Genomic DNA, 11761 nt, shown 5'->3' with positions numbered 1-11761 from the left:
TCTAGAACTCTCAGCCTCCTTTATTACCTTACAGTGTCTCTCCTGAGTCCCAGCGTTTTGCAGACTATTTCCAGGATGGGCAGGAGAGAGCTAAGAGCCAGGACTCTGCAGCTAGACTGTCTGGGTTTGAATCTCTGCTCTGCTATTTAGTAGCAGAATGATTTTGAGCAAGTTACTTAATGTCTTTGTGCCATAGTTTCCTCCTGTGTAAAATGGGAAAATAGCAGTATCTACCTCAAAGACTGTTGGAAGGACTCGATGCATCAGTATTTGTAAAGTTCCTGGCACGTGACAAAGGCTGTTTAAGTGTTGGCTGAATACCCAAATCTACACTCTGCTGATCCCAGCTCACTCACTGCCCTCGGCCCAGCTGTCCCCTGAGCTATGGGTGACATACCCAGCTGCCTCCTAGGCATCATCTATCCCTGTCATAAGCGTCTCTTCCCCTCACACCCCACTTCTTGGGCACCAAGGCGTGGGGCTGTTGCGTCTAACTCCTTTCCATTCCTGCTGCCACTGCAGGCCACCTTGTCCTCGACCTGCTGTCTCCACCTAGTTCCCTCCTTGCCATGGCCAGAGTGACTTTCTAAGGTGTTGTGGTCATACGTCCAACCCTTTGAAGTTCTGCACTGCCTGCAGAGAAACTCCTTACCCTCAGGATGTGGCCTGCTGGCCTCAGCTGCATCTTCACTTTGTTGCTACTCTGAATGTGTCTTGCGTGTGATTTTCTCTCTGCCCAGAATGTTCTTCCCTCCCAACTCCTAATTCAAATTTGTCCTTCAGGATCCCTGAGCCTCTCCTGACCTGCCAGGCTGGCTAGGAGCCTCCTCCATCTCTGTGCTCCACCCCCACCCCCGTTTGTGTCTGCCTCCCTCCATCTCAGTCAGGAAGCTCTTGGAAGAGGCCAGGATGGGAGCAAAGTATTCCCTGGGATCAGGCCTCAGCCAGAGAAAGCCTCAGGGAATGTTCATAAGTGACTAAATTCTCTTATTTGAGGACTCAGCAAGTCTAACAGTCAAAGACTCTAGGAGTCCAGGATCTTTTGAATCTAAGACTGCTGAAGGTCTGGCCCTCATGCCCTGGCTCCCAGCGGCCACCAGGAGTCACCAGCTGCCTAGGTCTGCCAAGGCCATTCTCCCGCCTCCTGGGATTCACGGCCAGAAAGACCAAAGCTTCCAGTAGCCACCGTTACTGAGCTGCGTCAGGCCCTGTGCCTTCTATCCAGTATCTTGTTCCTCCCAACCACCTTGTGATGTAGGTGTCTCTTTCACAGATGAGAAAATTGAGGCTCAGAGAGGGTGAGTGATATGAGATCATCACAGCTGGCACAGCAGGATTGTGACTCTTGTCATACTTTTTTTTTTTTTTTTAAACAAAATGTCAGCAAATCTGCGCTCCCAGTTAGGCAGAGCTGCAGGGCATTACCCGCTGTGCTCCAGCAGTGTGCCCACTGCCTCCATCGGGTAGGTGATTCTAGCTTTCTGTCTAAACTAAATCCCTCCCTGCTTCTCTTTTTCCATTCTGGCCCTGGGTGCCTAGGCCTGAGCCTGGGGGGCGGTTAGTGTCCTTTGAACTGAGGGACATGCAGGGCCGCAGGAGGGAGGTGAACTTGAATCCTGGGAGGCTGTTAAACCAGCTACATCATCTGGGGCAAGTACCTCACAGGACTGCAGTGAATTCAGACTGCTTAGAGAATGCAGAAAAGGAGCTCAGGAAATTATATGACTCAACTCCTGGGACTGACCGCTTTACTCCCCTTAAGCCTTCCTTTCTTCATGGGGCAGATCTGCTAGCACATGCCTGCTTCACTTCAGGGAGCACATGCACACCTTAACTTACATGGAGGGAATGCTTCCTGGAGGAGCAAGTCTGGAAGGCCAGAGACAGGCTGGGCATTACAGGGAATGAGGCAAGTGTGGGGAAAAGGGTTGGCAAAGGCCAAGCAGGGGAAGAGCTCAGAGGGGTGCCAGCTGGGAAGGCTGCACCTCTAGTCTTTGCAGTCCCGGGCAGCAGAGGGGGCAGGGATAGAACCCTGTGCTTAAAACCACTCTGATATGGGGACATGTGTATGCATATGGCTGATTCGCTTTGTTGTGCAACAGAAACTAACAGGTATTGTGGAGCAATTATACTCCAACAAAGATGTATTTAAAAAAAAAACGCTCTGAGCTTCCGGTTCTCTCCAGGTTTTCAATAGTTGCTACTCAGGTGTTCAGTACGCAGGGGCTGCCTGCCTGAGTTTTTTCCCTAATGTCAAAAGTGTCACCCTTGCTGTGCATATGGACTGAGGGCCAGAGAGGGACCAGGGTCACACAGCAGAGCAGGGATAAGAATCCAGGCCCCCGATTCCCTCTTTTCTAAAAACTGGACTTAGGCTCTGCAGAGAGCTGCTGGCCTGGTCTTCTGGAGGCCAGGTTCTAGGTTCTACTCCCAGTTACCTTCCTGAGAGAACTTGGGCGAATCACAGTGGGGAGAGTTTCCACGTCCGTGAGACTCTCCCTGCTCCATGGCTCTGCACCTCACCAGTGGTGATCCAGGCTCTTCCCTGGGGCTGTGGTACAGGCATGGGTACCACCCCTTCTACCTGCCTGAAGCTTGAGAGGGAGAAATGACAGAGGCTCTTGCTCTGGGGTCCTACTGCCCCTTGGTCATCTCCCTGTCCTGGGAGAGGCACCTTGGCTTGAAACTGCTGTTCCCACATCACCCCCACCAGATGTGAGCCCGTTGGTGACAGGGATGGGAACTGAGTCACTTATGTCTCAATGCCCAGAACGTGGCCTGGGGCAGTAAGTTTGCTGACTGAACAAATAGAGGTGGTCCTGGCCCATCGTTCTCTGGAGGAATCCTGGTGGCACTAGGTATGGACCCATCTGTGAGATGCGATGTGACGTGTCTGGTACAGGTAGTTTTCTTCTTACAGATGCACATCCACTAGTCAAAAATATTTTCAGCTTATCTGTACATTATCTTATTTGATCCCCCTGGGTCTTATGAAGTTTGTATTGTCTTCTCGTTCCCACTTTAGAGACAAGAAGAGGAAAGCCCAGAGGGGTGAAGGGATGACCCTAAGGGCACAGGTAATCGAGGCAGCCCGGGGACTTGAATACAGGCCTCTTGACCAGGCTCTTCCCCTGCCCCTCATAGGAGCAAGTGGGTGACAAAACACATGCTTAGGTGTTGAGCACACAGTCTGGAAGAGGTGTGAACCCTAAGAGGTGTGTTCATTTCTGCTGTTTCAGGATAACATTCCAGGAAAATATTCCCAGACCAGGGCTCTCTGACACAGACACAGCAGAAATGCTGCATTTGTTTTTTTGGCCAGTGGGACCAGGGGAAAATGGTCCAGAAACAAGATGCTCTTTGGCATTCACGGGGTTCTTGGCAGATCAAGCAGTAACAGCAAACACAGGGAACATCTAGGAGGAAACTTATACTGGTTAAGTTGTAGGATTTCAGGACAAATTACAATTCTCTCCCTTCTAAACTAAAATTTCTGTAACGTATTTTAGTCATGAAAAACAGCTTCATAACGAGCATTAAATGCAAAGATTCAGCCAGATTTTGTTACAAGGCCCCTCAGAAGGTTAGGAAATGATTCACAACTGAAAGCTTTGGCTAGGCTTGTTGGGCAGTGAGTGAATAGTGCAGCCCGGGTGTGACCACAACCCAGAGGACAGTTTGTTCTGTCCCAGTGGAGAGTTCAGTGGCTTGAATTTTCAACTTTTGGCCATCCTGAGAAGTCTCTGTGTTCGTAAAGTCTGTTCTCAAATATTGTGACCTTTTTGTGTGATGTTCTCACTCTGCATCTAGAAACTGAACTTATCTAGAACATAAGAGTTGGATAAGCTCTTGGAAATCATCTCATTCTACTTCTTTTAAAGCCAGGGTTGTGGCAGCCCAGTGGAAACGGCGTCCATCAAGCAGTGGCAGGGCTGCGGCCAGAGGATATCCTCCCAGTTGCTTCTGCCTGCCTGTGGATGTGGGCTGGGGTGGTGGGTCAGAGGAAAGGGATCTAGGTGATGTGCTGCGAACCTGGTTCAGCTGCCTTACCTTTAGTTCCTGTGATGACGGAGGCCCCAATGTAGCTATGATACAGGGGTGGGATGATTAGCTTAATTCCGTCCGCTGGTCACAGACCAGGCCTCTGGGGCCAACAGTAGTCTTGAATGCGAGCAGCTTTCATTAGCAGGGGAAGGCAAGAGATGGAAGAGATATTAAATGTGCACTGATAGTCCTTACCATATTTATGGTGAAGTATTTTCACACCCACTCTTTCCATTGGGCCTCATGACAGCCCTGTGTTACTAGGAGGCTGGAAGGATAGCAAGGAGCAGTTCTGTAGGGGAGGCCGCTGAAGGTGGGCGAAGTGATGGTGAGGGATGCTTGTGGGGACCACCCTGTGCTGCACACTTTACATGTCCTTGGATCCACAGCATTATTCTCATGTTTCCGATGGGGACACTGAAGCTGGGTTCCACAGCTGTCAAGTGGGAGGCAGGATTTAACTCAGACCTTCCAACTCCAAAGTCCATGTTGTCTTCTACGCTGTTGGTGGGAGTGTCAACGGATACGGTCATTTTGGAGGCCAATTTGGCAACATCTAACAAAATTAAATACACACATACCTTTTTGACTCTCAAGTTACGTATTTAGGAATTTACCCAATATTTTCACTGGAACAAATTTTTAAAGAATTATGTACAAAGGTGTTCATTTCAACTTTTGAATAGCAAATGGATGGATACAACCTCATCATCCATCACTGTAGGAATGTTTAAATTATGATATATCTGAACAGTGGAATATAATGCAGCCTTCAAAAAGAATGAGGTAAACCTAAATGTATTATATAATCTCACATATAAAAAGGCAGTGTGTGCATATGAGTTCTATGCACAGAAAACGTCTGGAAGAATACATATAGCACACGCACAGCTCTGGAAGAGGAGGGCTGTGGGGCCCCTCCCCAAACAGGCTGACCTCTCGTCCTCACTGGGCCGGCTGGCAGCCAGAGGGACTCGCCTTTTCACCTGGAATCCTCTAGCCACCCCCGAGACCAGTAAAATCTCCTTCCCTTGACTCATTACTCAGGGTGGAGGTTTAGCAAAGGACAGAGTAGTCCAGAGTGCCCACTTCCTAGAAGCCAGCAGTCACATCCTCTGAGGGGACTCAGTGGCCCTCCTCTCGCCCTTCCAGCTGCAGAATCAGAGCTCCCTCCTCAGCTCCCTCAGCACACTCTCTGCCTCGCCCTTCCAGTACCTCACACAGTACTGTCCTCATGTGTATACCTTTTTTCTCCACTGGGAAAGAACCTTGAGAGCCAAGACCACAACTTATTTATTTCTATCTCTAGCATTCAGGGTATTACACATGGCAGGTGGGTGGCATGCAGGACTGTTTGTCCCATGGGTGGATTAATTTACTTCCCCCTCTCTGTATCTGTTGTAGGGTTTAAAGGAGGGCCTAGAAGTGTCTTTATAAGAAGCACTGGGTATTTGGAAAAGCCTGCTTACCCAAATCTCTTTATAAGTAAAACTTAGAAAACTTAATTCCATTTTTTTATTATTCAACATTTTATACATAATAAATACAAAGTTTTTACAGCCACTGTAAAGAAAGCACATCTGCACAGAGGCGCTTCCTCTGAGCCCAGCCGTGTGCACTGTGACACTGGATTACATGTCCTGGAGGGAGGGGTTCTTTTTAAAAAGGAGGCATATTTTTACAACTTTGTATTTTTAAAATAAAATTAGCAGCTCTTCCAAAAAATATTTTAAAATATAACAAAAGATTTCAAATAACCCTCTGAGAATGTGGAAAACCCAGATTCAAGGACAATTTTGCTAGCTAAAGAGAGAATACAAGACTGGGTGGCAAGAATTGCCTGATTTCAGCACTTTGAAGATTTCTAAAGTGCTTTGAAGATTTTAAACTTGTCAACAAACTTTAAAATCTTAAAAAAAAAACCCACCCTTTAAATTTTTTTTAAACTTAAGAATAAGTTTGATAAACACAAAAAGACCTCAAATAGATCAACAGGTTAAGAAGCAAAAAACAAAAACAAAAATCCTCAAATCACGGAGAAGATTCATCAATGGGTACTGTCACTGAAGTGATCAAATGACTAACTGAAAATTTCTTCAGCTCTGACCTTACTTTTGGTCAAAAATCCCATGGGGACATTTGGCGAGCATTTCACGTTTTTAGATTCTTAGGAGGGATGGCATTTTCAAAGCGTAAGACAACTTTCGAATTAAATTCTACAAATTTGATTTAAAAAAAAAAAAAAAGCAACTGGCAAACATCCCTTAGTCCCTAAGCAATGCACTCCCTATCTTCCATAGGAGGTGGAGGGCCGCCGGAGGCCTACTCTGGGACGCCTGCGGCTATGGGTTTGTTAGCCTGCAGAGAAGGCTACTCCTGGCTCTCCCTGTGACGTGGAGAACCTGTCAATTTGCACCTGTGGAATCCTTTAGTCCTTCACAGGAAGCTGGTTTCCATGAGCCACAGGTTCTTCCTCCCAAGGAAATGTCAGGTCAGTTGGACCTGGGAAGCTGCATTTTATGTGGTGGGTGGCTGCCTGGGCCAGTGGACTGGCTTGGGAATAAAATAATGCTAGAGGCCTCCCCAGTAGAGAAGCTAGACAAGGCAAGTATGTGTCCCCAGTTTATCTAGACGTTCAGATTCTAAGGATACTGGTCAGAATAGTATACGCTGCAAAAATTAAAATGAAAAATACCCAAATATAAAAAGAACATTAAATTGGCTCATTTCAGATCTGGAAGCTCCATTTCTGCTTTTGCCACAGCCTCCTTTCTATTAGTCTATGTGATGGGATGAGATTCGGCTACTAGTTCAGCCCCTCCATGTTAGCTCCACTAATACTAAATGAATGGCATAAATATTAATACAAAGGACACTGTTATCGTTTTAAATCTGTTAGTTGTGGAAGAGATGTGCATTAATGCAATTGGTGCTAAACTCAGGGCAGTCCATTTTTTTCCAATACGGTTTCAGTTTCTCAATTTGGGGACTAACTGCGGGGAGGAGCCAGCCTCTCCTGAAATCCCTCCTCCTGCTTCCTTATGTAGCCAATGTGATCTGATTAAACTCAATCAGATGAGCAGAAGCCACTTGAAGAAAGATGAGAATCTTTGCCACATCCTTGTGGCCACAGTAATATACTGTACGAGTGCACATGATCAGTATCTCTGTGACTGTGCCCTGATCGAGGCCTGGTCTTGAGTCTCATACAAAAACGGGCCACTGTTAGGCAAGAGGGCTGTCCCCCTCTGTGCTTCTAGGGCCCTCTAGGATTTGTGCTGTGGTAGGAGAGATGACATAGAAAATGACAACAAAAAAAGGCACAAAATATTCAAAACATGGGAGGAGTCTACCAGGCCACCCAGTCACATATAATCCTCCTTGTTTTTGCTCTGTTCGAGTCATCATCATGCAAAGGTGCCTAAAAAACAAGACTGGCCAAACTCTAAGCCTGGCCTTGATTGTAGCAGTAACGGACGGGCAAAGCCATCATCACACCAGTGTGATTTCCACATCCTCGATCTTCTCTGCTGGCCTTCGGTGGTTCTGCGTAGGTGGAGGGGGAGCTGCCCGGACCTGAGCAGGAAACCATCACATGGATTGTCAGTCAGCTTCCCGATTCAGTGCCTGAAGCATCCAAACCCCAACTAGTCATTTACCCAAGGACATGGGCACCCCAGGGCTCTCAGAAATGCTCTAAGCATGTGCTTTCAACTTAATTTTCACAACTTCTTACACTGAGAAGGACCTATTGTTCTGGATGAAATGTGAAACTCATGATTCAGGTTCTTGCCTAGGCTGAAGTCCTCATGGGCACAAGAGTCTTTGTAGCCCTAAAAGCCTCGTCCAAAGCAAAGGCCTAGAGTTGAAAGCGAGAGAGCAATGCTTGGAGAACTGAAAACCTTTCAACATGTCTTGGAAGGAGAGTTGCAAGACAGAAGACTAGAGAGGTAGGCTGGGGGTAAGTCATGAAGGGCCTCATTAATCCATATTTAAAAATCGGAGCTTTATTCTGTAGGCAAAGAGGAATCTTTGGTGGATTTTAAACAGCAGTATCAGATGTGTGAAAAGATGACTCAGGTAAAAGTTTGAAGAAAACAGTGGTGGTGGGCGAGAATACAGGTGACAGTTTTGGAGACTCCTGTGGTGGTCTGAAAGAAAGCTGATGTTGGCCTGCACTAGGGTACGGGCAGTGGGGCAGCAGAGGGTGGAAAAACTTGACAGCTGTCTCCAAGGTAAACCTGGCAGGACTTGCGATGACTCTTTGTGGAAGGCAGGGTCAGGGAGGTGTCACGAGTGATGGCAGAGCACTGGCAGGATGGGGGTACCACTCACCAGGACAGGAAATATGGGAGAAGGAGTATGTCTGGGAGGGAAGATAATTAACTCGTGTTTTGCTGAGTTTTGGGGGTTTTGGTACATACACACTGAGATTTCCACAAGTCTGAAGCTCAGGGAAGAGACTGGATTGGCAGTTATAAATCTGGGAGTTGTCAGTAAATAAATGGTTATCAAAGCCTTGGGAGTAGATGAGATTACTCAGAGAGTGACTCTAATGACTTTAAGAGAAGCAGCCCGTGGAAAGAACCCTGAGAAGCATCAACAGAGATGGATAGAGGCAGAGAAGCCCGCAAAGGTCAATGAAAATATAACAGGGAAGAGCCAATTCTGACTCTGTGTTGGATCTGTTTCTTTGACTTTAACCTTTGCTTTTTGTTGCTTTTGTTATTATAATCATACGTAGTGGCCTGCCTCAGGGAACCCTGCCCCTCTGCCTGAATGTTAAACTAAAGTGCCTTTGTTCAGCTCACAGGGAGACAATCTGACCCTGCCCACCTGTGAATGGCTGCAGAAAAGAAGAAATTAACACATCCCCTCCCCATGCTGGCCAAGCAGGCAAAACTAATGGCCTAACTTTACTTCCTCACCTCCTCCCCCACCTCTAAAGAAACAGGCATCCAAGATGGTTTTTTGGGGACCCTAGTCTGCCATCTCCTTGGTCTGCCGGCTTTCCAAGTAAAGTCGCTATTCTTCGCCTCAATACCTCGTCTCCCAATTTATTGGCCTGTCCTGCGGCGAGAAGAGTGAACTTGGACTCAGTAACAAAAAGGAAGGGCCAGGAAGTAGAAAGCAGACAAGGAAAGTGTGGTAGAACAAACAGGTCCACTTCTCTCCATTCACGCTCTTATCCGCTAGTCCACACTACTGTCCCCTCTTGCTTGGACCACTGCTCCAGCCTCCTAACGGCTCCCTGTGTCCATTCTATCACCTTCCATTCATCCTCCACTTAGCTGCCATAGTGGTGTTTTAAAAATGCACAACTGGTCATATCACTGTCCTGCTTACAATCTTACAATAGCTTCCTAAACTTTTAGGATCAAGAACCAAGTCCTTAACAAGGCACTCAATATCTGCTGAATGAACAAAGCCAAAGGTAGTGAGTGGTTCAGAGAACTGTGTCAAATGCTGATAAGGGGGTCTAGGAAAATAAAATTGCAAATATGTACTAGATTAGCATGCGAAAGTTATGACCTTGGAAGAGCTGTTTCACAGTGAGGTGGTGGGGTGGAGTCAGTGAGGGGTGAGTAGAGGTGATTATTTGTAAGAACAGATTCCTTTGAGAATAGAAGCTCTCAAACCTCAAAATGCATGTATCTTACTTCATTTCAGTGTCCGTCAAAGAGGCAATTAGAGGCCTGGAAAATAGGTTCTCATAAAATGCCTGCTGGAAAAATAAAATGCTTCTGTTTCACAATTAGACCACTTTAATGCTCTCAGAGCTTGTTATAATTTAAATACACTTTCATAGCTGTCACCTTGCAATCTCTCCCTGGCTCAGTGAGGAAAGCACCAGTGTAAGCTAGACCTTCCAAGATGTGTTCATTTTTCTAGGCTTCCTTTTCCAGAGCTCTTTTTAACTTCCCAACTCCATCTTACCCTGGCATGGAGGGAATTAGTAACAACACAGGGGTCATGGAGATACATTAATTTCTAACTTTCAATTTGGAGAAACTACGCATTCTATAACCCTGCCAGATAAGAGACTTACAGGTCGTAGTTTCCCATATGAGGTCTCAGGAGTATGTCTGGATGCCTGTGAGAATCCTGGCGATTCGGCATGGAAGCTGTTTTCTAAGGGAGGGAATCAAAGAAGCTCAATTTATTTGCGTTGTTGAGCAATATAAATGCTAATGCAGATCTGTTTGCTCTTCAGGTGAACGTGTGGATTTCTGAATGAAAGCGTATGTAGACCCATGCCCTGGAGAACCCTTACCATTTGCTGAAGGAGAGCGGGGGAAGTACTGGGAGCTCCTCTTATCTGGGCTGGGGTAAGGGCTACTAGGAGGCTGGTCATACAGTGGCAGTGGAGGCAGGGAGCCGGGCAGCTTGGGGGAGGGAGAGATCTGCAGCAAAGGGAAGAGAGGTTACGAAGTGCTCACTTGAGGAAGGAGAGACCAGCAGGCTTCTCTGACTACTCCTGGCAAATTACTTTTCTTTGGAGCTAAGTTATGATTATTAACTTTCTTGGTCAGCCTCATTAGAAGCAAATGAGCCTAGAATAACCACCCCAACCCCCAGTTTTGTGTTGCATTTAACTTTTTCCTTCCACAGATCTCATTATACTACTGATTTTAGTTTATCTTAAACAGTTACCAAGTCAAACCATTCTCGAGAGTTCTACTGAAAATATACCAAATTAGTTCAGTGAAGAACAAAAAAAGGGACAAGTTGTATTTTTCAGTGAAGATAAAATAATTGGCTGAGTTTCTGACTTCCCCAGGTTCTGTAAATGTCACGCTAAGTGGTCACAATACCACACAGGCAAGATGGACAGACATGTTCCTTATGGTCCTGGACCTGCCAGGCCTGCTGTGACTGATCCGAATTAGAAGTTTCCCGTAAAGACAAGGTTTGCTATGATGAGCTAAGCCTATGGAGCTCTGGCAGGCTCATCAGTTCTCTGAACAGGACTAGCAGGACCTGGGCTGGGCAGGGAGGCTCTGACAGTGTGAGGGAGAAAAAGAGCAAGCTAATATTTTTATTGCATAAACTAACCACAGAGACAATACATTCCCTCTCTGGTTTCTTTCTTTCTCTCCACCAAACCATTCTTTTGTATGTCACACACAATTTAGTATTTTCGTTCCCCAATTCAGAGAACAGAATGTGGGAGAAGTGAGCTGTCATACAGCCATTGCACAAGAGCCTGACTGACAAGTCTCTGCTTCCCAAATTCAGTTTTGCAGAAACCCGGCAACCAAGGATTGGAGTGGTGAGGGTGAGGCCAAGACCACAGCCCACTTTTGCGTGGGTCAACAGACTCCTTGGGAGTCCTTTTCTTTAAACATCTTTTAATTCAGCTTTCTCCCCCTGTTGTGCACCTGAATCTCTCGCATCCATGGAGTGTCACCATTTTCTGAGGCTGAAAGTTCTTCCACTAGCACTGATGGGAAAACTCCAATCCGCCCATTGAATTCCCCTTCCCAGAAGCCATCATCATCCTGGTTTTCTTTGTTCAAGATTCGGATGATTGCTCCCTCAGGAAAAGATAATTCATCATCTGTCTGGCCCTCGTAGTCATAAAGTGCTTTCACAAAACAGACTAGGTAGCAAGAGAGAGAAAAATGCAGTAAGAACACCGACAACCAGGTTACTTTTGCAGCCACTCCATGCACAAGTGACAACTAAAAGGCCATCGTACAGCTATAATTCTGTA

At 46.5% G+C, this 11761-nt stretch overlaps 1 protein-coding gene across 5 annotated transcripts in view; it reads right to left on the bottom strand.

Moving 5' to 3' along the window:
• Positions 1 to 6407: 6407 nt before the first annotated feature.
• Positions 6408 to 11761, bottom strand: part of FCHSD2 (FCH and double SH3 domains 2) — a 289016-nt gene continuing 283662 nt past the window's right edge. For 4 of the 5 annotated variants that reach the window (XM_073808514.1, XM_073808517.1, XM_019946580.3 and 1 more), the window contains 4 exons: positions 11427 to 11647; positions 10319 to 10448; positions 10094 to 10176; positions 6408 to 7620 (listed from right to left, as the gene is read on the bottom strand). In XM_073808514.1, coding sequence (XP_073664615.1) covers positions 7537 to 7620; positions 10094 to 10176; positions 10319 to 10448; positions 11427 to 11647 — 518 coding nt within the window. In that variant the 3' untranslated portion in view covers positions 6408 to 7536. The remainder of the gene's footprint in view (positions 7621 to 10093; positions 10177 to 10318; positions 10449 to 11426; positions 11648 to 11761) is intronic. The other variant, XM_073808516.1, reaches the window with a different exon arrangement.

This window comes from Tursiops truncatus, chromosome 8 (genome assembly GCF_011762595.2).
Source record: "Tursiops truncatus isolate mTurTru1 chromosome 8, mTurTru1.mat.Y, whole genome shotgun sequence".
NCBI classification, from domain to species: domain Eukaryota; kingdom Metazoa; phylum Chordata; class Mammalia; order Artiodactyla; family Delphinidae; genus Tursiops; species Tursiops truncatus.
The sequence above is the reverse complement of the archived record's forward strand: the minus strand, read 5'-3'. Positions and strand labels throughout refer to the sequence as shown.